The 27277-nt window shown below is 46.7% G+C and overlaps 2 protein-coding genes across 2 annotated transcripts; one reads left to right on the top strand and one right to left on the bottom strand.

Annotated features, from left to right (window-relative positions):
* Nucleotides 1-229: 229 nt before the first annotated feature.
* aars1 (alanyl-tRNA synthetase 1) lies at nucleotides 230-11915 on the top strand. Its single transcript, XM_084017761.1, has 20 exons — nucleotides 230-351; nucleotides 1819-1976; nucleotides 2126-2314; nucleotides 2872-3017; nucleotides 3905-4096; nucleotides 5334-5478; nucleotides 5596-5741; nucleotides 5897-6005; nucleotides 6441-6591; nucleotides 6720-6844; nucleotides 7578-7722; nucleotides 7816-8009; nucleotides 8326-8439; nucleotides 8524-8730; nucleotides 8864-9048; nucleotides 10211-10319; nucleotides 10822-10935; nucleotides 11020-11226; nucleotides 11493-11606; nucleotides 11699-11915. Exons 2-20 carry the CDS (start codon nucleotides 1833-1835, stop codon nucleotides 11876-11878), a joined length of 2916 nt encoding a protein of 971 aa, XP_083873887.1. The 5' UTR covers nucleotides 230-351; nucleotides 1819-1832; the 3' UTR covers nucleotides 11879-11915.
* Nucleotides 11916-12981: 1066 nt separating this feature from the next.
* Nucleotides 12982-25457, bottom strand: st3gal2 (ST3 beta-galactoside alpha-2,3-sialyltransferase 2; the record flags this gene model as incomplete). Its single annotated transcript, XM_084016869.1, has 8 exons — nucleotides 12982-17484; nucleotides 17576-17695; nucleotides 17998-18043; nucleotides 18228-18407; nucleotides 19722-19855; nucleotides 20229-20288; nucleotides 24902-25346; nucleotides 25378-25457. The coding sequence occupies 8 exons, from the start codon at nucleotides 25455-25457 to the stop codon at nucleotides 17311-17313; spliced, it is 1239 nt and encodes a 412-aa protein (XP_083872995.1). The 3' UTR covers nucleotides 12982-17310.
* Between the last annotated feature and the right edge of the window lie 1820 nt (nucleotides 25458-27277).

Here is a 27277-nt window from a genome sequence, read left to right as displayed (position 1 = left end):
AACTATTGTTAACGATACATTTTTAATTCAATTTTTATTCACGAATATGTGCAATTTTATTTATATAATTTGTTATCAAGCAAAGCAAATATATACCGATGTCACATTGCATCAGCCATGGCAGGGAAGTTCGTACGGCTGAGGTGGCGGGCTCTAGCCAAGATTGACAGTAGAATTGCCCAATAGGAATTTATATTTTGTGACGTAGCGGTGCGTTCTGACCAATGGGCTACTTGCATGGGCGTGTCGACTGGCTGCGTTTTTCCCTTTTGGTCGAGCGGCGTGGGCTGAAGCGGTGAAGTGTCAGACTGGGAGCAGTAACCGAGTCATTCAGCGAGAATAGCTACTTCTGTGAGTATTATCCTTCGCTCAGACGCTGTCGCAATAAATACCGTGTAACGTATCACTCAATAAAGTTGGGTTTCTTTGACAGATGTCTCTCTCAGACCGGAACATGCCGAGGTAGCCTGTCTGGCTAACGTTTCGGTTGCTAACGTCAGCTCGTTAGGCTAGTTTCGCCTCTGCTCAACACGGCGGTTTACAACCAGCCGTTAATGCCGCATTGCCGGCTTTTAGATGCAGTGTTTTAGGAGAGATGTCCGACGCGACTTATCCGCGTTATGTTGTTTGGGTCGCCGCCGTCTGGGCGCTTGTTTACAGCACAGGTCATGTCGCCACGTTACACCTGCGGATGCAACTAATTAGAGTCTATATCCTCCGAATGTACCTGAGCTCTTTCTCAGTTTCCTGATTACAGATTAAAACCAGTGGCCACTTGTCCCTGCCATGTTGTCAGCCATTGTATGTTTGCTGTCCCTCTTTGTTGTTGTTGTAAAGTCTCATCTGCATCACAACAACAACAAACTAGTTTGGAGGTGGAACTTTCCATCCCATCACCCCCGATGTCTCCACGGTATCTCCGGGTTGCCAGTGCGGTGTTCTGGTAGTCAGGATGGGGACTGTGGCTGTTTACTGTCCGCTTGCTGGATCCCCAGAGAGCTGAAGGCACCAGCTGGTTTCCTTTGCCAGCTAGTTTATGAATGAGTCCACTGATGGGAATTCTACTGTGCTGCCTTTTATTTATTTATTTATATATATATTATATTATTATTATTATTATTATTATTATGTAATATTATATATATACATATATTATTATAGACACCATTGATACTGTAGTTATGGTACAGCAAATTCTCAATGGCCTTAATTTTGCTCGATGCAATAAATGTCTCTTTGGTCGTGCCCCATTGACGAGACTAAAGTAACTTTTTCCTGCCTGCCTTCCTTCTTGGCTCCCCCCCCCCCCACACACACACACACACACACTTACACTTTGTGTGTGAGCAGTAATGGCTACCTTGAATGCGTTCAAGCCTTAGGCTTTTGTGTGAATCGTCCGTGGATTGAGAGATTTGGTGTTGACGCGCTACAGCAGTCAACAATGCTATGTTGAAACACAGTCTAATCCAAAGCTGTTCTCAGTTCGATAGCGGTGCCCTGCAGCGTGTAAGCACACACCTGCTTCACTGGATTCCTGAGTTGTCTTCTTTGGTTTATCAGCAGAGCCAAAGTGGACATTTTGCTGGAGGGAAATGACAGAGCAGAACATTTCTGCTAAGGAAGCTTGCTAGTACACGCCACTTACAAACTGAAAGAAATGCAATAACTAGCAGGTCATATTAGCCACGCTCTTAGCAGTATTATTCATTTACATAAAAGTTTTCAGGTTGGAACACAGTTATAGGCACCAGGACACGGAACTGAAAAAAATGGCCACACTATTAATGTTCTTTTTGTGTGTGTATTTTTCATCAGACGACTGATTCAGAATGGACTCCTCTTTGAGTGCAGCTCAAATCCGCGAGAAGTTCATTGACTTCTTCCGCGGCTATGAGCACAAGTACGTCCACTCGTCAGCCACCATCCCGTTGGACGACCCCACGCTGCTCTTCGCCAACGCCGGCATGAACCAGGTACACCATGCTTCTCCTCGCATTGCTTCAAAACACAGCTGTCCCTCCCTCCTTCAGGATGGATCTTTTTATGTATTTCTCAGATTCATGTAGCAAACTTTCAGTTGAACGCACCTCACAAATTTGCTCTCTGCACCCTGTTGTCTTAGTTCAAGCCCATCTTCCTCAACACCATCGACCCGTCCCACCCCATGGCCAAGCTGAGTCGCGCCGCCAACACCCAAAAGTGTATCCGTGCTGGAGGCAAACACAACGACCTGGACGATGTGGGTAAAGATGTCTACCACCACACCTTCTTCGAGATGCTGGGCTCCTGGTCCTTTGGTGACTACTTTAAGGTATTACGATGTCTTACTTCTCAGTGTTGTCTCATTTTAATAATAATCATCAAGTAGTTAAGTACGTAGTATGCTGTTTGACTGGAAATGGACCACAATTGACTAAATGAACATCATGCTGTATTGAAGAATACTTGAAACTAGCAATGGAGGCAATGGAGACCATGAACTCAACACATAAAGTGACTTCTATACAATCTGGATTCTCCTCCTGCTGGCTATTAGATAGACTGCAGGTTTCAGACACTTTCATATTGGCTTCACTTTTCAGAACCAGATGTTGCTGCCTGGATTGAATGTTATTATTCCTACATCGTAGCATTAGCATCACAATACACCACACGGTGGCCGTGTGTGCCGAGTGTCTACTCGTCGTTTCTGTGCTGTCATCACTGCTGACTCAGCGAGGGGAATCCATGAAGAAACTGGCTTCATTAATTTTAGATTATGTGATTTTTGTTTTTTTTTACCTCACTTTAGCCTCTAAACCAGATGTATGCTGTGTATGCTTGTCCTCTCTGTTGTCTCATTCTGCATCATCCCATCTCCCCCTGCAGCAACTGGCCTGCACGATGGCCTTGGAGTTGCTGACCAAGGAGTTTGGCATTTCCATAGAACGTCTGTATGTCACCTACTTCGGGGGCAATGCTGATGCAGGCCTGGAACCAGACTTGGAGTGCAAACAGATCTGGATCGACCTCGGGTGAGCCTAGCTTGGGAATCTATTAGTGAACTCAGGTGAAGACATCTGCTTGAGGATGCTGTCTTTGATAAACAATCACTGCCCCACCGTGCAGTTGTCTCCTAGGAGTTCCTTCTACCTCATCTCCAAATAATTTACACTTCCTTTCTGCGTGAATGTTGTAAAGCAGCTGCTGTCGATGTGTAATTGCATAATAATGTGTGTTTATCCCCTGTGGAACTGCCTTTTTTCTTCCCCCTGAGTCCCACTGAGCGACAAGGCTGCCTACAGCGACAGCCTACAAGATATTCTGTCTCTCTCCGTTTCATCACCTCCTTGTCTCGGATCACATCTTATCGTTGTATCGTTTCATGTCCCAGTGCATGAAACATTTTGCCCTTGGTGTTTCCGGTATCTTTAATTCATGTATTTTATTTAGAGTTTTCCCACTTTGCGTCAGACCTTCTATGATCTTTCAGTCTCTTTTTTTCTTTCCTGTTGGCTTTTCTTTGATGCTTATATAACTTGTTTTTACTCGCTTCAACGTCTCTCCCTCTGATTAGCCTCTGCTTTGCTTTTTCTGATTTCTTTCTGATGTTTTTTTGTAAAGACACAAGGTGAATGTTGGCCCTCAGACGGCTCGACTGTTACTCAAATGTCACAGACACTCACGCTGACACAATAATGATTTTTACCTTGTGTCTCTCTTCATTTTGTGACTGCCATGTAATTCAATTTTAATGAATCAGGCAGACAGACAGACATTCAAATCTTACATAACTCAAATAACTAAATAGCTTTCACACTTTACACGTCTCCTAGTTGTCACCCGAGATAATGTTTTGCCTCATTAACAGAACAGGTTTGATTAAAGCCTCGCCTGTCTCTGCTCGCTGTGCTTCTCTCAGGATGGAGGAGGCTCGCATCCTGCCAGGCAGCATGAAGGATAACTTCTGGGAGATGGGAGACACCGGCCCCTGCGGGCCCTGCAGCGAGATCCACTTCGACCGGATCGGAGGGAGGGACGCCTCTCACCTGGTGAACATGGACGATCCCAACGTGCTGGAGATCTGGAACCTGGTGTTCATCCAGTTCAACAGGTAAATGACTAAACTAAGTCTGTTTGTTGTTCTGTTTATCCAAGTCTTGCTGGACGAGAAGTTCAGTTATGAGTCATGTAATAATGTGCATCACTTATTAGTGTCCCCTGCAAACAGTTTCCATTCTACCTTCTTGCAGCTCTATTTGCAGAGATTCTTCTTTTTAAATGCGACTCATATGTTGTTAAATTGATGAATTCTTCATTCATTAGCACTCTAAGTATTATTGCGTTATATAAAGAAGTGATCACAAGCTTTAATAATAATAATAATAACTTGGACTTATATAGCGCCTTTCATAGTACTCAAGCTTTGTGACAGCAAAACACCCAAACAAGCCTAATCAAGGTGTTGTTGGAATTTGGACACCTTTTTATTGTTATCTGTTTTCCACTAGTTTTGAAGTCCAAAGCGTTAAACTGTTGTTTACATACCATCTGGTTTTATGTATCTGATCACTTGGCCGTGTGAAGCGGCGATCTGGCTTCTGAAAGGGATTTAAAATGTGTGTACTTTGACAGATGGCTGTAATATAATGGTCGTAGACTGCTGTTTTATTGCCTTTCGTTCTGCATTTTGTTCCACCGAACACAAATTAACCACACCCTGAAGCATCCCCTGCTTTCTGGTCTGGTGGACTCTAAATGGACCATAATGTACTAAATGAACATCATGCTGGATTGAAGAAGACTTGAAACTAGAGATTGCGACCATAAACTCATGTTTACAATGTTTACTGAGATAATACATCAAGAGAGAAGTAGGACCATTTTCTCATAGACTTCTATACAACCAGAGATGAGTCGCCCCCTGGTGGCCAGCAGAGAGAAGTAGGACCATTTTCTCATAGACTTCTATACAACCAGAGAGGAGTTGCCCCCTGGTGGCCAGCAGAGAGAAGTAGGACCATTTTCTCATAGACTTCTATACAACCAGAGAGGAGTCGCCCCCTGGTGGCCAGCAGAGAGAAGTAGGACCATTTTCTCATAGACTTCTATACAATTTGACTTCTTTTTGCAACCAGTGTCGCCCCCTGCTGGCTGTTTATAAAGAATGATAGAGATAAGGGATAAGAAAAAAAGGAGACTAACCGCTCGTATCCAAACTGAACAAAACTACATAAATGTTTGTTTTGTTTGTTTGTTGTTGTTTTACAAATGTGTACAGTACCTCGTCAGAATGTACTGATCAGTGAGTGTGCGTTTGAAACCCTTCTTTCTGGTCCCACCCTGCTCAGAGAGTCTGAGACCGAGCTGAAGCCCCTGCCGAAGAAGAGCATCGACACGGGGATGGGCCTCGAGCGCCTGGTGTCTGTACTGCAGAACAAGATGTCCAACTACGACACTGACCTCTTCGTCCCGTACTTTGAAGCCATCCAGAAGGTACTGAAATCAGATTTGTTTAACTGGAAGTGACCTGAAAGCTATTTAACACCGATACACTGTGTTAAGTAATATCCTGTTAAACACATGGCTGTTGTTGTTTTGTGTCTGTTTCAGGGTACGGGGGCTCGGCCGTATACCGGTAAAGTAGGTGCCGAGGACACCGACGGTATTGACATGGCGTACCGTGTGCTGGCTGACCACGCCCGCACCATCACCATCGCCCTATCAGATGGTGGTCGGCCTGACAACACAGGACGAGGGTGAGATGGGAACACAAACCTAAAATTAATGTTTACTGTGATTTGTGTTTCCAAAATGTAAAAACAACTCCAGGATTTTGGACGCCGTGGACGAGTGCGGCGTTTTGCAGTAAATGTACTTCATTGTGACGTTCTGTTGTTTCCGTCGTGTTTAGCTACGTCCTGAGGAGGATCCTGCGTCGTGCAGTCCGTTATTCTCACGAGAAGCTGGGCGCCCAAAAAGGCTTTTTTGCCTCATTGGTGGATGTGGTGGTCGAGTCCCTGGTGAGATCTTCTTTTTTTCAATCTTCCAGTATTGGACTTTTGAAAGCGGTGACGGACTCGGCAGTTGTTTCCTAGTTTGATGAAAGTTAGCACACATGTCCAGAACTGCTGAGGAGAACATTGATATAAGATTAAAAAGTACTGTCTCGATCTTTTATCTGGTTTGTCCTTCTTTTTTCTTTTTCTTTTAAAGGTAAGGTTTATAATGTAACTTGTAACTGGGCGATTTCCTGACTTTTCACTAGGCTGGGCCTTTGCACATGTTTGTTACATGGAGATATTCCTTTTCAAACCTATCCATCTCAACTGTGCATCTGTTGGGCAAAAAGTATTGTTCTTTTGTTGAGGCCGTAAAAGGATTTTATGTAATCATTGAATATGAGAAAGTGTGAAGGTCGCTCTCCATCCTCCTCTTCTTCCTCTCTCATTCTCCAGGGCGATGCCTTCCCGGAGTTGAAGAAAGACCCAGAAATGGTGAAGGACGTTATTAATGAGGAGGAGGTGCAGTTCCTCAAAACCCTCAGCAGGGGGCGCCGGATCCTTGATAGAAAGATTATGAGCCTGGGAGACAGCAAGACCATTCCAGGTGAGCCACGCTAACACACGCATGCTGATGATTTTAGTGGGAAGAGCTCTGGTTTATTGTAAGACATCATGTGTTCAGATAGATTAAATGATCTCTCTGTCATCCCTCCTCTTTGTTTGTGCGTCCAGGCGACACAGCATGGCTGTTGTACGACACGTACGGCTTCCCTCTGGACCTGACCTCGCTCATCGCCGAGGAGAAAGGCATGGCGGTGGACATCGCTGCCTTCGAGGAGGAGAAGAAGGCGGCACAGGTGAGCAGACGGGAGGAGGGAGGTGAAGGAAACGTTCTGATTCCTCACCGATTTGTTTGTTTGAACGTGGCCTCGGGTGCTCGGGTGCTCTGTGAGCAGAGTTTTGTCCCCCCCCCCCCCCTGTGGGAACGCTCACTTTGCCTTGTGTCAGCGTTCTCTCCAGTATTGCACCGTAAGTCAGAATCAGGGGCCGTGCACCTGCTGTTTTAAATAAACCCCCATTTACTTTACAAGCCTGTGATAATCCCCTGTTATTTGACTTTGCAATAAAGGGATTTTTATTCTGGTTTTACTGCAGCTGCAGACTGCGGTGCAACAAATCATTGAGCTAATGTCTGGATTCATTCTCTGCAGCTCGCCTCCCTGCTGCATAGGGAGTTAGACACTATCTGAGTTCATCAGGAACACGTAGCCTTAAAATACGTTTAAACTTATAGATTTTGTTTAAACAATCAGCAATACTGTAGAGATGTTTTAGTTATTTTCTCTTTTTAAATGGTTCAACTCCACTGAGATCATCACGCGGTGCATTTAAGTTAAAGTGTGTAGACTTTGTGTTTCTTACTGAACTGTGTGTGTGTGTGTGTGTGTGTGTGTGTGTGTGTGTGTGTGTGTGTGTGTGTGTGTGTGTGTGTGTGTGTGTGTGTGTGTGTGTGTGTGTGTGTGTGTGTGTGTGTGTGTGTGTGTGTGTGTGTGTGTGTGTGTGTGTGTGTGTGTGTGTGTGCGTGTGCAGTTAAAGTCCCAGGGTAAAGGAGCAGGAGATGTGGACCACATCATGTTGGACATCTACGCCATCGAAGAGCTTCGCAACAAGAACACACCCGCCACAGACGACTCTTTCAAATACAAATACACCTCAGAGGAAAACGGCAACTACCGTCAGTGATTCTCATTCTCACAAACGCACCTTAAGTTCAATCAAATCGCTTCGTTCACGCACACTGACTCGACCTTTTTTTGCGTCTGTCTAGAGTTCGAGCAGCCGACAGCCACGGTGCTGGCGCTGCGTTGCGACCGCGCCTTCTGCGACAGCGCCTTCTGCGACAGCGTGACCACGGGTCAGGAGTGTGGCGTGCTGCTGGACCAGACGTCCTTCTACGCCGAGCAGGGCGGGCAGACGTACGACGAGGGCTACATGGTCCGAGAGGACGACAGCACGGGGGATGTAAGTGCAAGAAAAAAGATAGAAGAACACAAAAAAGTGTATTATCTTTCATCTATTGTCACCCGTCTCACGAGTGGCATGAACACCCCGTCATGTCAGTTTCCAGGAGACACACTGTCAAAAAGAATCCCTTCAAATGTCACTTCTTTCTCGTCTGTGTCTTGATATGCTTTCTGATACCCATTTTGCTGAAGATGTGAAGACTCGCTTGCTTTCCTTGATAAGTCTTCTGACACCCTTGTTTAAAAAAAAAACGAGGATAAAAAACACACACCAGCTGCAGAATGTAAACTCTTCTTCTTCTCCTTCTTTGCAGCGGATGGAGTTCACGGTGAAGAACACGCAGGTTCGAGGAGGCTACGTCCTCCATCTGGGGACGGTCTACGGCGTCCTGAAGGTCGGAGACCGTGTGACCTTACGCGTAGACGAGGTGAGAACTTAAATTGTTCAACATGAAAACAAGTTTGTGACACATTTCCTTGGGCCCCTGGGTAAAACTGTATTCTCTTTCCAGGGTCGTCGGAGGCCTGTCATGAGCAACCACACCGCCACCCACATCTTGAACTTTGCCCTGCGGGGGGTTTTGGGGGAGGCGGACCAGAGGGGATCCCTGGTGGCCCCCGACCGCCTGCGATTTGACTTCACCGCTAAAGGAGCCCTGAGCACGGGGGAGGTCCGCCGCACCGAGGAGATCGCTTGTGCCATGATCAAGGAAGCCAAGGTCGGTGGCAGGATACACACGAACGAATCACACAACAGATGGTAGTTGTGACTTGAAGGCAAGAAAACTGATGAAAGTACTAATCATGAATACTCACATCTAACCGTTGACGGTGCTGTCTTGCTCTTTCCAGGGAGTTTACACTATGGATGCCCCACTAGCAAAAGCCAAGGCCATCCAGGGCCTGCGTGCCGTGTTTGATGAGACCTACCCCGACCCCGTCCGAGTCGTGTCCATCGGCATCCCCGTCGAGGAGCTGCTGGAGAACCCCGACAGCACTGCTGGTTCTCTCACCTCCATTGAGTTCTGTGGTGGAACGTGAGTGTGATGCGCCTTATTTCATTTCTCGGGCATTTGTGACAACTTGTGACGGGGGGGATGCGAACCAAAACCTTTTGTCTGGGAATCGGGAGTTTGAGAGGTGCACTTAAAGTCTATGTACTGACTGAACTGAGTCACTAGGCAGTTACAATCACCATGGCAACCTTTGATTGCAGTTTGACGCAGATGCTTGTTTTTCCATCTTTTCTCTTATTTGTAAATCTGTTCAAACAGATTCACACATCTGTCATATTATTATTATTATTATTATTATTATTGGCATTTTTAAAGTCTGCAACAGGTTCAGATCGCCGCAGCGAGGATCTTAACCAAGACTGGAGAATGTGGGCATTCCTTTTTACACAGCAGTCACGTAAACGCAGGTGTAATTGATTTAAATGAATTACGGTCCAATTCTAATCTGTGTGTCACAGCAATACAATAATACCACAGCCTAAATGGAACAGGGACGTAATTCATGTTTTTAATTACGTCTGTCCCATCTTTTTTTCCTCCCGTCGAGCTGTTATCTGTTCATGTTTTTATTTTATCTATCCGTTCTATCAGCGGCTAAATTCTATTCTGCTGGAGAGTAAAACAGCATCATTACATAACTAGTTCAGCAGAGAAGCAACAAGTGCCACGCTCCGTTACTGTGTCGGTGTACGTAATGAGGAGGCGTTTCCCGTCATCGTAGAGTCGTCTCTGAAGCGCTGCTCAGACGTGTCAGCCTCTGTAACGGGGAGACTATAAATTGGATTTGTGGGTCTTCAGGGTGAGACCGCCGTGTCCCAGTGCAGAAGAGGCCTGGAACTTTTTATAGACCTGCAGAAATCCAAAAGGACTTTATGTGCACAGGTGTTGAAATCGAGGTTCGGACTCGAGCGCTGTGGGAGACGTTTGCACGAAGCTTTTGTTCTTTTTAATTGTGCGTCCGACCGCCTCGTGCCGCTTTTAAAAATATTCCACTTTAGTCGACGGTCGCTGTGCTTCCTGATGTTGTCTTTGAAGAGGCCGCGGATTAAAACGACATCAAAGAAGCGCCTTGTTCCCGCCGCTGTTGTTCTGTCGTGTTTTCACTCCTGTGTGTGTTCCTCCTCCTCCTCCTTTTTATCACGCGCCTCCTGCCGTTGTGTAACGCCGTCTCTGTTATCTGTAGCCATCTGCAGAACTCGGGCCACGCCGCGCCGTTTGTCATCGTCTCAGAGGAGGCCATCGCTAAGGGCATCCGCCGCATCGTTGCTGTGACAGGCGCCGAGGCCCAGAAGGTCAGGACACACACACACACACACACACACACACACACACACACACACACACACACACACACACACACACACACACACACACACACACACACACACACACACCAGCATTGTGCTCATGTGACACCCCACACTCCCAGAGAGTTCAGCCAACCTACTTAAAGAGGCTGCATGAAGACAGCGCATGTGTTTGAAAGTAAAGGACTACTTGTTGTAGAGAGAACAGAAAAACCCTCCCTGGTGAGAAAACGCTCCTGTGATGAAACTTTAATAAAGCTATTTTTGGACTCGCCGTGATCTACGAGCTAAAAAGGAGCATTTTTGCATTTTTCTCCCTCTCTCCGGGCCCTGAGGACAAATTAATCTTTACTATTTTTAGACGATTGCTGTTTGATCCTCTTTATCTTTTTTTATCTTCTTTTCCCTCTTCTGTCCATTGCTCTACTTCTTTGTTGCTCTTTCTCCGTTTGTGTTGCTCTTTGCCCTCGTCATTCACACTCATCAGGCCCAGAGGAAGGCCGATGCCCTCCTCCAGTCGATGTCTGATCTGGGAGACAAGGTGAAGCAGCAGACAGCCCCGAACAAGGACATTCAGAAAGACATCGCCGACATGACCGAGGTAAAGACTATCATTTTTTCGTGCTCTAAAGACTCCAGAACAGAACTCTGTGCCGTGGTCTCAACATGCATGTCCTCTCTGCAGCTGATAGGCACGGCAATGATCTCCCAGTGGAAGAAGGACGAGATGAGGGAGTCCCTAAAGGGCCTGAAGAAGACCATGGATGACTTGGACCGCAACTACAAGGCCGACATCCAGAAGAGAGTCCTGGAGAAGACCAAGGAGGTGATAGCAAGCAGCCCAAACCAAGCGCTGCTCGTCATGGAGATGGAGACCGGAGCCTCCGCTAAGGTGGGAGTCAGATCTCGTTTTGAAAAGTGGGAATCTAGAAGCCAAACCCAATGACTTCATCAGCATCCCATTCAAATATAAATGAAACCTTCTTTATGGCTGCAGTACTGCACGTTATCTCAGGCCGTCTCATAGCTTGTGTTCATGCCATCGGGACAAATCAGCTCTGAGGACCATTAGTTCTGACCTTGACATTTGTCCCTCCCTCTTCACCTCCTTCTCTCCCCCTCGTCCCCTCACCTCCCTTCCTCCTCATCCTCCCTCAGGCCCTGAACGAGTCACTGAAGCTGCTGAAGTCGAACTCCCCTCAGACCGCTGCGATGCTCTTCACCGTAGACCCGGACGCCGGCAAGATCACCTGCCTGTGTCAAGTCCCCCAGGTGACATTTCTACCCATCCAGTCAAATGATTTCAGTTCCACCCCTTCAAGGCAAATGTAACCCTCATGTTCTCTCCCTCCCACCCTCCGCAGGATGTGGCCAACCGCGGGCTGAAGGCCAGCGAGTGGGTTCAGGAGTTGTGCCCCCTGCTGGACGGCAAAGGAGGCGGCAAGGACATGTCGGCCCAGGCCACAGGCAAGAACACACAATGCCTCCAGGAGGCGCTGCAGATGGCCAACCAGTTTGCTCAGCTTAAACTGGGAGAGAACTAAGATGGGACATAGGGTGACGTCGCAATCATAGTTGTGGGTAGCAAAGTGGAAATAAGGTGGCGGTCGAATCCCCAAACAGCCTCCTTTCCTTTGTCCATTTCCTCTTCTTCTCTCTTTAGGTCACAATACAATAAAACCTTTTTAAAAACCACTGACACTCAGCCAGCAGCGACCGAGCCTCATATTCCTTAAGACTGCTGCTCAGTGAAATCTCATCCCTCTGGAAATGAGCTTGAATATATATATAGAAAGAGATTCTCTCATGCAGTTAAGTGAAATGATTTGAGGTATTTTCTTTTAGAGCGTCTGCATGCTTGCGATAGAAGAAAACTGATGTGCTTTTGATGGAGTTGGCCTCGGGCGAGTACTGCACAGCTCAAGACGAGGATAAACTTCCAGCCTGCCTCTGTGTTTGTGTTTCATCTCACCGTTGCCCTGTTTATTTAACCACCGCCGCCCAAAGCGCTCTCTCCCGCTCGTTCAAGGCCAGGACGGAAGTGAAAAGTCAGGTCGGCCATTTACAGGATTTTAGGTACTGTACGTCCTCCGTCGGCTGGAAGCCTTTTGATTTGTGGCTCCGTCCATCTGTGTGAGTCGAACAACTCGAGCTCTCTCCTGTGATTGGTCGGACGTGACTCGTACACACACACACTAGCTGTATCGTTGTCTTTTCAAATGAAGAGCCATTAACTGACGTGTTAGAAGGGTTTAATTTAGTTTCAAACAAAAAATCATTAACTGTATAAAATGATCATGTTCAATAATTCATCTGTGTCACTTCACATCGCTGACATTTAATATGGATTGAATGTTGAAAATGTCTTTCGTCACGGTGGCTGTTCCGTGTCAGAAGTGTCACGTCACGGCGATGGAATAAATATGATCATATGTAAATGCCACGCGTCTACCTCGTTCCTTTTCAAATGTGTTCGATGTCTGTATGGGTGGATTAGTTTCTGGGGGAGAACGGCTCAGACTCAAGGTGAGGCGGATCACTAGTTGTGGATCACTGAATAAAAACGATGCATTTTCATGAGCTGAGCCGAGTAGAAGAGGGTTGTTTGATTCTGGCCCAGATGGTTTCAGCGGCTCGCTGTAAAAACCCAATCCACAACCGGACCTCGTGTTTCATGAAGCTTTTATTTGTACAGAAGCATAAGATACAAAGAGTTGGATCAAGTATCGTACAGATGTTTCGATGTGTTAAATACACATGTGATCATCCAAAAGGTGGTTCTGCTGATGAATGGGGACTAGATTTAAAATGAGACTAGATGATGACGACGGATCCTGACAGCAGGAAACCATCCACATGGTACATGTTCCTTCTCCTGCAGTATTTGAGCCGTTAGTAAGTTTATGTTATGGGCAGATTCACTTTAATCCTACTTTAATGCTTCTTACTTTGATGGGAACACCAGCAACGATAGCCGGTACGAGCGTTGATCGGGATGCTTTTATTCCCTTAAGATCTCTAACAGTGATGTTTCTCTACTCAATTACCTCAGAACACTCAGTCTGTTTAATTACCCCATAATACTAAAACAAAAATATGACATTTAATGAGTTTAATGTGCCTCCTCTTCTATCCAGGAAATTGTAAACGGCGGTTAACTCCAGCGGTTAGTATCTGAGGCTCAGCAATACATTTTCTGGCAATCAATAAATAGTGTTTGTGGCTTTACTGAAATGTGCCTCAGCGCCGCATTGAGTGCGAGAGACAAAAAGGGTGTAAAAATAGTCCCGGCTGTGAAAGGAACCTGGATTCCACTGACGGCAAAGTAGAACAGAGGTGATGTAGTCTGTGGGATGTTTTACATCCCGTCTGGCCTGGAATGATAATAAAAAAAAAAAGACATAGGGCTTTACTTTGACTTCTATCTGCCGGTGTTTCACATTTTCACCTGAGAGAAAAACATGCTGCACCCTCAACATCCGACTTTCCCCAAAATGCTCCCAGCTGGTGCAGCTCTTTCTCTCTTGATTGATGACCTGAAAACTGGAGCTTCGTCCAATTATTTAATTTTTTTTCTCAGAGAACAAGAAGGAAATCTGTGTGTCGGGTCAGCGACGGGAGAACAGACCTACTTCAGGTGGTGCAGAACGCTCGGATGAGATCGTGTTCTGTAAAACCTCCACTCTAATTTAAAATAGCACAGCAGAGAGGGATCACCCTGCCCCCCCCCTCCTGATCCCAATATGCCGAGGGGGGGGGGCAGTTTACAATTAAAACTTCTCTGCCAACTTCAGGCCGAAAGGATGAGACATGAATGTGTAATCTGCTGCCAGAGAGCCACGTTATCTCCAAAACAATATATTCATTTTGAAGTTGGAAGGAGCATCTTGGGGAAACGAACAGTAACGTTCATAACAGATAACTCCAGGAAAACTCTCTGGCCTCAAAAAGTACACGCTTGATGTTCAAAATGGAAACAAATGTCCTAAAAATGAATTTACAGAGTCACATTTCTATCCTTTGAGTTCAGCGTTCTTTAGAAAACATCACAAAGCGGTAAGAAGTGAAGAGTGGGAGGCATCAAGCAGAAGGCAGAGTGTCTGTGTCTGTGTCTGTGTGTGTGTGTCTGTGTGTGTGTGTGTGTGTGTGTGTGGCTATGAAGGCACAGCTCTCGGCCAAAAGACGTGTGTGTGAGACAAAAAAATGCAAAGGTAGCAGGTGTGTGTTGCCGATGGAGCAGCTGTAGGCGAGACGAGACATCCAGCAGCAGGACAAGGCACGAAAGCGTGTGTGCGTGTGTGTGTGTGTGTGTGTGTGTGTGTGTGTGTGTGTGTGTGTGTGTGTGTGTGTGTGTGTGTGAGAAACACAGATTCACCTGCAAATGAGCCCAGCTCAAAAACGAAAGCATCCTATTAAAAAATGATGTGTAAGTAGGATAAAAACACTGACGTACAGTGGTGATACGTGTGGTTACGAGATAATACGATAACACCAACGGAGCTGATAGGAGGCGCAGTTCTTCACATCGCCTGCTGGGGGCGGTACGAACCCCGACCCTCCTCACTTTGTGTGTTATTTCAGCAGGAGCAATGGTCAAACGATATGTTAAAAAAACTAAAAAGTCATAACAGCAGGTGGTTAAATCCTTAACTTTTACCGACACATGGAGGGAGTCGCTCGTAGCCTCGGCTGCAGCCGACGGCACTCACGGTTCTGTATCTGGTTTTTAACCCCTTTTGGAGACAGTTTCAGGTTTTAATTTTATATATATATTTTTCAGGGTCTGACCAGAGGAAGTTCTGCTAAATTTTAAACCTTAGACATGTTTTCTGAATCTGCTTCTAAGAGATTTCTGTATGTTTGTTTTTGCTTTGGCAGTGGGCGGGCCTAACATGGTGATGTCACATATTTCTGCGCACTAATCAAACTGATCAAACCGCCCTGCACAATCCTGACTCAACAGATGTTTTTAGTGGTATACCCTTAATAAATAGTACATTTACATTTTACATTTAGCAGACGCTTTTGTCCCACGTAACTTACAATAAGTACATTTGTCGAAAGAAATGGTAGCTTTGAATGTTTCTCACCAAAACGTGTGGACCTTGAAAGACGTATTCAATCCCCACTTATATATCTTCCAGACCTGCGTAGGAACCCTGAGTACGTCTCTTCTCACCCACCAGCTGCTTCTTGACAAACAAATCACGCCGTCGGCTCAGACCCAATATTTTCCTTCCCCTCTGTGGCGACACACAGATTACGTCTGGCAGCCTTTCCTTCTTATGATATTTGTTGAGGCCCACCTTAAAGCTGCAATTATCCAACAATGGAGGCTATAACTGTGTAAATGGACATTATGTGAGGATATCATGATAAACACAACATTAATGTGCCACCCGGGTGGAAAGAAGATAGAATCTGAGCCGGTATAAATCCAGCCAACGAGCTTAACAGCACACACAACTAACGAAGGAAAGCTGCAGGGAGATATGCTATCAACACAGAACAATTAATGTGGTGAAGTCTAAGGCGTCTGGTGCCCCCCCCCCCCCCTCCAGATATAGCTGAAGTTTAATTGGCTGAGCGGGGATAGTGGTTAGTGGAGCCGAGCTGCTGACAGGTTAAAGAATTCCCAGATCCAGTGGGCTTTTCTTTCAGCCCATCATGTGGGCCTTAATCTGAGGCGAAACTCTCCTGACAGCCTCGCGCTCCGCTGGGATGCAGAGTCGGCTCTGTGAATAGGAAATGTTTTTTCTTTTCTTTCTTCAAAGTGGTGAACCCCGTAGTGTTCGTTTGCTGCACGCAAACAGTGAACCAACGTCTCTTTCTGTACACCCTGGAGCTAAAAGGATGCGTTTCTCATGCTGTGTCCCTGTCAGACTGGTTCTTCACGCCCCGGCTTTCCCTCTGCAGACCTCGTCTCATAGCTTAAGACCCTGACAGACCACAAGGGGATGAAACCTCCGGTCCAGATACCGGCATGCCTCCCTCTAAACATCAAATCCCAGGACACGGACAGCTTGGCCTCATTAGAGTCTCACGCCGTCAAACCGACACTCTTCCCTGGAATACAGGCTGCCGTTTGGCCTCCGGTTGTCGTGGAAACCAGGTAAGCTGGCTCAACAGAAGCTGAGGCTCATGCTAGTGTAGCGACCTCTTTGAGTCAGTGTGGCCTGAAGGCTAAAAGTCTGGATCACACTTTCTGCAAGATGTCATGATATAGTCCTGTTGTCTTCCACCCCGGCCTTCTACCACGCTCCCTACAACGCCGCCATGGGAGGCAGCCCTCGTATAAAGTAGAGTTGTGACGCTGTAAACTGGCAGGCGAGGTTTGGACTCTAAAAGAACACTTGGTTCTCGTCCTTTAAATGTCAAAAGGCCGGTCGCTGCACAACTTTGCTCCCGTGGCGTCAATCTTCTCTGCAGGCCGGCGGGACAGACGAGGAGCTGAAGAACCGTACGTTTCTAGACTGTGTTCCTGTCGTGGCTGTACAATAATAGTCTCCCGGTACTGACGGCGCCGCTTCTCTGACCTTTTTCAGTTGGTGGCAGACGGTATTTTCTCTAAACGGATGACGAGTCCACTTGCACGGGAGACATTTCCCCCTCCGGCTCTCTCTCTCTGCGACTGTGCACAGTCAAAGTCGGCATTCCTGCCATCTGGCCTTCACATGTTTCACATTGTCACATTTAAAATGCTCAACTCACACTTGGAGGTCAACCCCCCCAACGTGAGCAGAACTACATTTAGATCTACACACCCGGAGCCCTAAAAGCCGACACCATCTCGTCCAATCAGAGCCTCTCGTATATGAGGGAAAGTGGATGGATTGACATTGGTTGGTACCATGTGGTGACTGTTTCGTCGGTTCACTCCGGCCCGGGAAAGCGAGGATATCTAAGACGTTCTAAGCAGCCTCTCTAGAGTCCGTACCGGCGTGGGAACGTGAGATCCGCGGGGGTGATCTGCTGGTTATTTCCCAGGGAAGACGGTGATCTTGCCGGCCTTGGCCAGCCGCTGGATGATCTGGGCTTCGTAATCGGCGTCGTGGACTCCGGTCTTCCTGAACTCCCCGGAGTAGCGGTTCTGCTCCCAGTAGTGGTGCCAGTTCCCCCGGCTGTCTGCCCCGAAACCAAACACGTTCACCTGGAGGAGACATGAAGCGTGAGTGATCCAGTCCATGTATCGGCTGATTTCAGAGACAGAATTGTTATTGCACACATGAACATGATCTGACCTCATCGCAGACGTGCAGGGCGAAGAACAGAACCAGCATGCCGGTGGACGGGTAGCGGCCGTGATGCTGGGTCCAGCGGTCGTGGATGTATTTAAAGAAGGCCGGGTTGAAGACCTGGACCTGGTGTCGGGCAGAGACACAGAGAAAGACTCACTTGTTGTAGGAGAAGAACATGAGAAACGAGAAAAGATTTTGTAAATGCTCCCCGAGGTCGTGTGTGACTTTATTTATTTTCATGGATTAAAGAGCAGGCGGAGGATTATTGCAAACAAAGGCAAAAGGTTTCTAATCTAACTGTAATCCCTCATCAACAACGGGGAGGGGATGATATTATTGCAGCAAAGCGGGGTCACCGTGTGTGTGTGTGTGTGTGTGTGTGTGTGTGTGTGTGTGTGTGTGTGTGTGTGTGTGTGTGTGTGTACCTTGTCTTTATCCACACGGAGGAACTGCTTCACCGGAGCGTACGTACTGAGAGGAGGAGATTAAACACAGTCAATTGGCACTTCATGGGATTGCTATGAATTCTGGGTGATTGACGGCTGACAGATTGTTCCAGCCCAGCGACCGTGTGTGTGTGTGTGTGTGTGTGTGTGTGTGTGTGTGTGTGTGTGTGTGTGTGTGTGTGTGTGTGTGTGTGTGTGTCTCTTCTTACAATCGGATCTGGCCGGTGGACAGGGCGCTGGTGATCCAGACCAGGTCCAGTGTTTTAAAGGGGACCAGGACGAAGCTGACGTTGGTCGCCAGGTTCTTGGCGCTCTCCGGGTACATGAAGTGGTGAGTGGTGTGGCTGCCGGCGTCGTCTTCGTAGCCGACCGTGGGGGCCAGGTTGATCCTGGGGGGGGGGGGTAGTTCAACATCTTAAGATCTGAGAAGATTGCCTTCTTCATTTGATTGTGTTCGACCTGAATTCGGCCACGTGGGCGGCTGTAGAAACTAGACCGACATTATCATCTGCATACTAGGGCTGTTCGATTTTGCCTAAAAATAAAATCTCGATTTTGTTCTCTCAAAATCCGATTTTCGATTACGATTACGATTATTTTGTGAAATGACAAAAGGCAAAGAAATTATTTCAAATATGCTGCTTTTTTATTGAACATTTCCCCCATTGGGCTTTAAATGCAATTTGCTCTTATTAAACAAAAAATGAATGAATAAAGTGCAAAACTCTTTTTGTAAAATAAATAAAGTTTGAAAAAATATAAAAGCAAATCAGCACTTGCAAACATACAGTAAGTTATATTTCCAATTAAATAAAACAAGACATTTTCTAATTAAACTAAACTGGGTCTTTGCATGCTAAATAATAATGTAACCCATGAAGGAGGTAGAGGTGTGTGAAAAATCGATTTTACGAGTTTCACGTTTTAACATCGTTCTAAATACATAATCGCGATTACGATTTAAAATCGATTAATCGAACAGCCCTACTGCATACATTTATGTGTCACTAAATATCGCCTTCACATCTAGGAGACGAGGCTCAACGTTAGCATTCATTTGGAGTCTTGAGCCACCGGATGGATGTAAATGTAATAATCACTCTGCGTTTTAGCTCCGTTTTGGTCGTAAGTAACTGAACCACTCAGCTCTGCTGCTGTATTTACAGTAGATGTGACTCACTGTCTGGAGGAGTGAGCTGTTTATGTAAACAGGAGGATGCACTCATAAAAAAGAAATAAAGAAAAAAGGAGAGTTCGCCTACACACGTCTGTTAGTTCAGACAGACGGGAGGAAAAACACTAGAATCAAACCGCAGAGAGAGAAAGTGTAATGAGGGATGGAGGCTGAGGTGCCCACACAGGTCTGCTGAGTGCAATGCAAATGGATGCTAATGCTAATACACACACACACACACACACACACACAGAAGAAAAAAAAGTAATTCCTGTGGAAGCTTTCATGCCAGAACACACACTCGCTGCAGGAAAAGCATGTGTTGGTGACGACAATCAGGAGAGAAAAAGAGTGCAGATTTGATGCATCTATGATGTATGTGTGTGTATATATGTGAAACAGTGGGATTATATATAGTAGCATATATAATGTGTGTCTGCTGAGACACTAACTTTAATGCCTCACACTATTCAGGCTCACATTACACCTCCTTTCTTCATCCCTCTGTCTCCATAGCAGACCCCCTCACCTCATGATGTGGTTGTGTCCGTCTATAGTCGCCCCGTATCCGGCCCCGCGGAGGTTCCCGGAGTTCCCCACCACGGCGCAGCGCAGGCAGCGCCCCGGATCCCACGAGCCGTACGGCGACCGGCCAGGAATCACCTGCAGACAGCGAGACAGTCCGTGAGACGCCGGCGTTACACGTTGAAACAAACCTAACCTGCAGCTCAGACCTGATTGTAAAGAAAAAAAGACATCCTGCTCTCATGCTCTCACTGCTGAGGTGAATTCTTCATGAGACCCTCCATGAAAAATGCATGAGACCCCCCGTCTGCCCTGAAGGTGCCAGACTGAGATGTTGAAACACACACGGCTTCATGTGAAAGCCTCGCATCGAGAGTGGGAATGAAAAAGTTGAAAATCTCCAGATGCGATCACTGTTGGAGCCCCCGTCTGATGAAGGCAACGAAGTAATGACTCGGCTGATTTTTAAACGAGCGGGATGATGGGAAGAGCAATTAATGACATGAAATACCTGGAACAGCCTCTGCAACACCTGCTGGATGCTGTGAGGTTTGAACTGGGGCTGTAACATCTAGAGAGAGAAGAGACAGAGAGGTTAGGATGGTTGCTATGGAAATGTTGTACTTCTTGATGAGAGATATCTGAACTGAAGACTTACACATGAGAAGGTTTGGTGTGAATGTAAATGTGTCCTGTGACCTGTGGCCTGTGGCCATTTGTGTGTGTTTTGCAACCCATGTGTGTTTTGCGACATAGTTGTGGTTTATGACCCAGGTGGGGTTTGTGACCCATGCAAGGTTTAGTTAAACATTTGAGTTTACGACTTCCATCCCTGTGAACTGAGTGAAAACACACCCACAGAAGATGGATAAATATCATGTTTGTCTCAAAGCACGATGAGTCTTCACCTTGTAACAGACCAGCATGTTGCTCTGTGAATTCTCCTCTTGATCAAGATTAAATCCCTGTTTGGACCTTGAGCTGACTCCGATCTCCTTCCTCCAGTTCAAAACCATCGGGTAATTATTTTAACAGTTGTTATGACAACAGACAGACAGGCCAACAGACGTGGTTCATACAGACAGGACGCAGACAGAGTGGTTGAGCTGGAGGCCTTCGTGTCCGAAACCAGAAGGGATAAACCATTCAAACAAAGTCGTCAACTCGTCACTGCCGCCCAATGTGTTTCCATCGACTTCCACTCCGCTACCTCGAACGTTTCTTTGTGTTTCTCCTTTTCTGGAGTTCTCGTCGACAACGAGATGTCCAAAGTAGTCGCAGTTCTTCTCCAGCGATAAACAGAAGTGACAGCAGAGACGACGATGTGCTCTCCTGTCTGGCTGAACGACCAGAATAAATAGAGGATGGATAAAACATAAAAACTTATAGTCATGGGGGAAGGAGCAGACCAAAATAAAGAGGAAGAGGGGAGGTGATGACTCATTTTTACTATTTAAATACCTGAAGCAGAAGCAGCATCATTAATAATGTGAAGCGACTATTTTACCATTCAAACATTTGTGTATTTGCTCTTTGTCTACTTTAAAAACGAGCCGTCCAATGACTTGGTTGAACATGTTTAAATACCATAAAAGTCTTGAATATAATCCCTCAGGATATCAATGAGCCGCACGCCTCATTTTTAAATTGGCTACTAAAAAGTCGTCCGTCCGTGGTTTAAAAGTGACGTTTCACATCAGTGAAAGCTAATACATCGTAGTTTGGAGCTAAAAGATCGTAGTTTGGAGCTGGTAGATCGGAGTTTGGAGGTAGTTGATTGTAGTTTGGAGGTAGTTGATTGTAGTTTGGAGCTAAAAGATCGTAGTTTGGAGCTAGCAGATCGTAGTTTGGAGGTAGTTGATTGTAGTTTGGAGCTAGTAGATCGTAATTTGGAGCTAGTAGATTGTCGTTTGGAGGTAGTTGATTGTAGTTTGGAGCTAAAACATCGTAGTTTGGAGCTAGTAGATCGTAGTTTGGAGGTAGTTGATTGTAGTTTGGAGCTAGTAGATCGTAGTTTGGAGCTAGTAGATTGTAGTTTGGAGGTAGTTGATTGTAGTTTGGAGCTAAAAGATCGTAGTTTGGAGCTAGTAGATCGTAGTTTGGAGGTAGTTGATTGTAGTTTGGAGCTAGTAGATCGTGATTTGGAGCTAGTAGATTGTAGTTTGGAGGTAGTTGATTGTAGTTTGGAGCTAAAAGATCGTAGTTTGGAGCTAGTAGATCGTAGTTTGGAGCTAGTAGATTGTAGTTTGGAGGTAGTTGATTGTAGTTTGGAGCTAAAAGATCGTAGTTTGGAGCTAAAAGATCGTAGTTTGGAGCTAGTAGATCGTAGTTTGGAGGAAGTTGATTGTAGTTTGGAGCTAAAAGATCGTAGTTTGGAGCTAGTAGATTGTAGTTTGGAGCTAGTAGATTGTAGTTTGGAGCTAAAAGATCGTAGTTTGGAGCTAGTAGATCGTAGTTTGGAGCTAGTAGATTGTAGTTTGGAGCTAGTAGATTGTAGTTTGGAGCTAGTAGATTGTAGTTTGGAGGTAGTAGATTGTAGTTTGGAGCTAGTAGATCGTAGTTTGGAGCTAGTAGATCGTAGTTTGGAGCTAGTAGATCGTAGTTTGGAGCTAGTAGATCGTAGTTTGGAGGTAGTTGATTGTAGTTTGGAGGTAGTAGATTGAAGTTTGGAGCTAGTAGATCGTAGTTTGGCGGTAGTAGATCGTAGTTTGGAGCTAGTAGATCGTAGTTTGGAGCTAGTAGATCGTAGTTTGGAGGTAGTAGATCGTAGTTTGGAGCTAGTAGATTGTAGTTTAATGAATAAATAAAGCACACAGACCAATGTACATTCCTGTTTGTAAAAATAAGGAAACACACTCCTTCAGCACATTGGCAGCGTCTGCTGCTGCTGCTTCTCTTCTCCTAAAGCATCTTTCCCTTTCGTCTTCGTCCCTCTCTCCCACACGGCCTTCGTCATTTCCCCGGCTCCCTCGCTGCCACTTTCCTTTTCACCCAACCGTCGGCCTTAATTCGCTTTCCCTAATCACAGATCTCATTGGCTCACATTTTCAGCTTCCTCGTCGCCCTCGTGTCTAATTCCTTCTCTTTCATTTCCCTCGCTCCTTCATTGTTCCTCCTCCTCCTCTTGTCTTGCTTCTCCTCTTCGTCTCTCCGGGACGCCCGAACGCCTCGCAGCTCATCAGCGCTGATCAGAGAGCGCTAAGTCTTTACTTTTACTCCCCTTTACGTTGTCTCTGATGCCGTTAACTTCTCTCTCTCTCCCTGCGTGGTGCCAGAGCCAGCTTGGCGTTCCGCACCGCTGTTGTTCGGGGGCTTCTGATTTTTTTCTGGCAGATGTTATTTTGGCAGTGAATGCCTTTCTCGCTTCCTCTCGACTCCTAAAGTATAATCTTCTTTCAGGTAAATACATCTTTTCTTTGTCACGTACAATCAAAAACCTTCAGCAGCTTCTTTTGCACCAGTTTCAACTTATGTAACTAAGTTAAGCATCACCCATTTGGTTGTCACAAAAACAACGTTAGCCTAACATTATAAGACATATCTATATATAAAGTATCAAACATGACATTAAATTAGTCTAAATTTCACCCCTAAAAGAAGATATTTAACATCTCGTTCAGATGCCAGAGTGACTTTATTCATGTTAATTGCTTTTGATTGAACTGTTTGATTTGCATGTTGCTAATTGGTGCTCATTAAGTATTTAGTGGCTCCTTGAGAATGAATGATGGGGCCCCGTTGAGCTCATAGTTACCGGGAACTCGGGAACAACTTGGTGAAGCCTTCACTATCAGAACAAAACTGCAAATGAGCACAATTAGTCATCGTCAATCACCTTTTTGAGTTGTCCAAGTGAATCTTGAGTCTTTAAATGTAAAAAGTCACACATAATTCTTCTAAATGTTTGTTTGAATGATCGATCCCTTCGTCGACTGACTCATCAGGTTTCATTGAAGACATCATACACTCCAATCATGCACACACATCACCGTTTCTTCCCCCTCCCTTCCTTACGGCAGTTGATTGGTGCCCGGGATTAAAAACAAGTGAAGTGATGCAAAAAAACCTATAAAAAAATAAAACCTATAAGCCGCACAAAGCCTTGCTTTTCTCTGCCGCTGAGCTAAATAAAGAGCATTTACAAGGATGTGTATTCCTTTTAAAGTCAGCAGGAAGCATCAGGTGATAATTCCCAGTTGAAAACAAATATCCAGAAATCTCTAGAAGCTGTGGGGTGACGTGGTGCATTCGTGGCCGGCGTCAAGGTCAAGATCAGAAACCCAAACGCTGCTCTAACAGGTCTGCAGAGACTCGTGGTGTTTCCTGCTCCACCTCCCTGCTGTTGGCTCTCTATATTTCCACCTTTTATTCCCTCACACTCCTTCTTTTGTAATTTCACTGTTCCCTCTCCCTCCATCTCATCCCTCTCTCTCTCAGTTCATCACCTCCCTGTTGCAGGGCGACCTAATGACTTGGCAGCTGTTGGCCTGCGTTTGCTTTTTTACTTTTCTGCCGTTTCAGCTCTGAAATAAGACTCGAAGGACACGATAATCCTGGAAACACACAAACAAAGTCACGCTTAGATTCAAGAGGAGAAGCGTTTCTTTAATTCCGTGCGTCCGGTCTCTCGGTTTCAGTTCTTCAGGACGTGACTCAGTCGTGGTTTAACCCCGGTGACCAAACATGTAATGTTCGTCCCCGACATGCGAGCGGCGTGTCGTACTTGTAAGAGGGGATTGGTTGGCTCGATGACGAGGGAGGATGAGGAGGATGGAGAGAGATCTGTGATTATGATGTCTCACTCCACCCGTGTAGACGTCCTAAAACAAACCTGCGTCCCATGCAACCCATTTATTTCAAATAGAGACATTAAATCACAAAGTGAGTATTTAATATGAAAAAGTCTGATTTTCCGATGAGATTATCACCCAAACTCTTTGACGATACACATTTATTTGTATTATTTATTGTTTATCTTTATTATTTATCAATTCCTTGGGTAACTCGATTACAAAAAACAATCAAAGTTTTGTTTGATCCAGAATCCAATATGGCACTTAAATGCACGAAACGGGTTCAGTTTTGATTGTATTACTATATTTATGACTCTTTAATAATACATGGATTAAACTGATGGATGGATCAGCAGGTACCTGAGTTAAAGTTGAAGATCTGGTTACTTACCACCCACCAGTAGTAGACATCCGAGGGCAGCTGGGTGTTGTCTCTGGTCCAGACCGGCGAGATATCCGGGTCGTAGCTCTCATCGAACCAATCGGAGACGCCGGGGTCGCCGACGCAGCGCGGGCACGCGCACGTCTTCTGCAGCGAGCTGTCGGCCGGCGCCAGCCTGTGCGCACCCGCGTAGCTGGGCACCAGCTTCACCCGCCTCGACTCCTCCCACCCGGGCGGCTCCAGGTAGTTGAAGCCGACGCCCCCGCGAAGCGACACGGAGAAGAAGAGCGAGGTGAGGAAGACGAGGACCAGCGAGCCCAGGAGCACCCAGACCCTGCGGGAACATCTGGCCTTGCCCCCTTTCTCCGCTCCGCCTCCCGCCCCGGTGCTACCTCCAGCGGCCGCCACCGCCGCCGCCGTCCCTCCACTCAGCCAGGGTCTGAGCTCGGATAGTCTGGGGGCTCCCCTGGATGATGACCCCCCACCCCAGGACCCCCAGAAGCCCCATCCCCACCGCCTCTCCCGGTGCAGAGCGGAGGACGGGATGCGGCCCCCCCATGGCCATGCCCCCACCCCTAGGCCTGCCACGGTCCCCAGCCCACCACCAGCAGCACCGCCTCCACCCGACGACCACCAAGGCCCGGTCAGCGTGACGGGAACGACCCCCCCGACCAGAACGACCCCCGACCAGAACGACCCCCGACCAGAACACACTGATGAAGGACGTGTCAGAGTCGATTCGTCTCACAGTCGAGCCGTGTGCTCAGCGATGCTCCACTCTCTCTCTCTCTCTCTCTCTCCACAGCTAAGTGCCCGTCTCACACACAGAAATGTGTCGCCACACACACACACACACACACACACACACACACACACACACACACACACTGGAGTCCCAGCTCTATCACACACCGCTGTAGCTTGAGTCGATCCCTCCTTCCTCTGCTCTTTATTCCCTCTACTTTCTATGTTTCTCTTCCTTCCACTGTCTTCACGCCGCCTCTCTCTTCTCACTCTTATTTGTCTTTTTTTGGATTAACTGCGATATCCATCTTCAGGGAAATGGCTGTGAATGGATACAGCAGCAGGTTTTTTTTCTCTGCCATCAGCTGAGCTCTGCTCTCTCCGTCTCGCTCGTTGCACTGAAGCGATGTCGCTGAAAGAAAAGGCTGGCGGACTAGTGGGGAGCTGCGGAGGGAGGGAGGGAAGATGGGAGGAGGAGGAGGAGCGGTAGAAGGGAGGAGGTCTGGCCTGAAGGGTGTTCCATCATGTCAAGAACACCTCCCATATCTTGTTTTGTGCCGTTTTCTCGGCTTCACCTCTAGTCTCCACTCTCCGTCTCTCCCTCTTTCAACCCTTTCAGTACATCAGGGGCTCAGAGGAGTTTAAAGCCGTTCCTCGGACACAAAGTTTTAAAAAGTCGGAACAAAAAGCTTCAGTTGTTGATGAGAGAGAAAAAAAAAGATTTGGAATGGCTTGCCGTGGAAATGGCGAAAGCGGTGGATGGAGCGATGTGCAGAGATGGAGAGAAGAAAAAAAAAAGACAAAACCAATCAGCCCCGAATCTCATCTTCTCTCCAGCTGGCTTGGCGAGGGCGACGGGAGGAAGGGTGGGGGCGGCGTCTGTCCTGCATCCCGGGATATTGATGTGTGTGTGTGTGTGTGTGTGTGTGTGTGTGTGTGTGTGTGTGTGTGTGTGTATGTGTGTGTGTGTGCGAGCGAGCACGTCTTCCTGTCAGTGATTTAATGTGTCTGTGGCGTTGAGCTCGGGCTGCAAGCCGGCTGCCAGTTGCACTAATTTAATTGTGTTCTACAGCTGTGCGTGTGTGTGCGTATGTGTGTGTGTTTGTTGGCTGGCATCAGACCGGTGAGCTCGAGGTGACTGCTGTCTAACTCTAATCTGATGAACTGTAATCCGAGGGTACGACCTCGGCGGCGCCCACTTTATGGCCGTGTTCACCTGACGCTTAGCTCACCTGTGTGTGTGTGTGTGTGTGTGTGTGTGTGTGTGTGTGTGTGTGTGTGTGTGTGTGTGTGTGTGTGTGTGTGTGTGCGCGCTCACGCGCACAAATCACTGCTGCCAGTAAAGCTATGAAGTTTTTTTTATCTCATGATCAAATGTCTGTGTTTGTGTGGAGTTCATGGATTTCTCTCCTGGAAAACTGCAGAGAGAGAGAGAGAGAGAGAGAGAGAGAGGGGGGGGGGGGAGGGGGGGGGAAGGGGGGAGAGAGAGGGAGAGAGAAGACAGGATTTAATTTACTGCCATTAACCTCATTGACCATATTGACATCTTTAATCCTCCTCTCCCCTCCGTCTGACCTCAACCTTTTGTCTCCTGGTTTTTCTCCAGCAGCTCTGGTATTTGTATACATTCCTCATTCTTTT

The sequence above is a fragment of the Eutrigla gurnardus genome (assembly GCF_963514095.1).
Source record: "Eutrigla gurnardus genome assembly, chromosome: 9".
Classification (NCBI taxonomy): Eukaryota; Metazoa; Chordata; class Actinopteri; order Perciformes; family Triglidae; genus Eutrigla; species Eutrigla gurnardus.
Note: the sequence above shows the minus strand (reverse complement) of the source record. Positions and strands in the feature narration are given on the sequence as shown.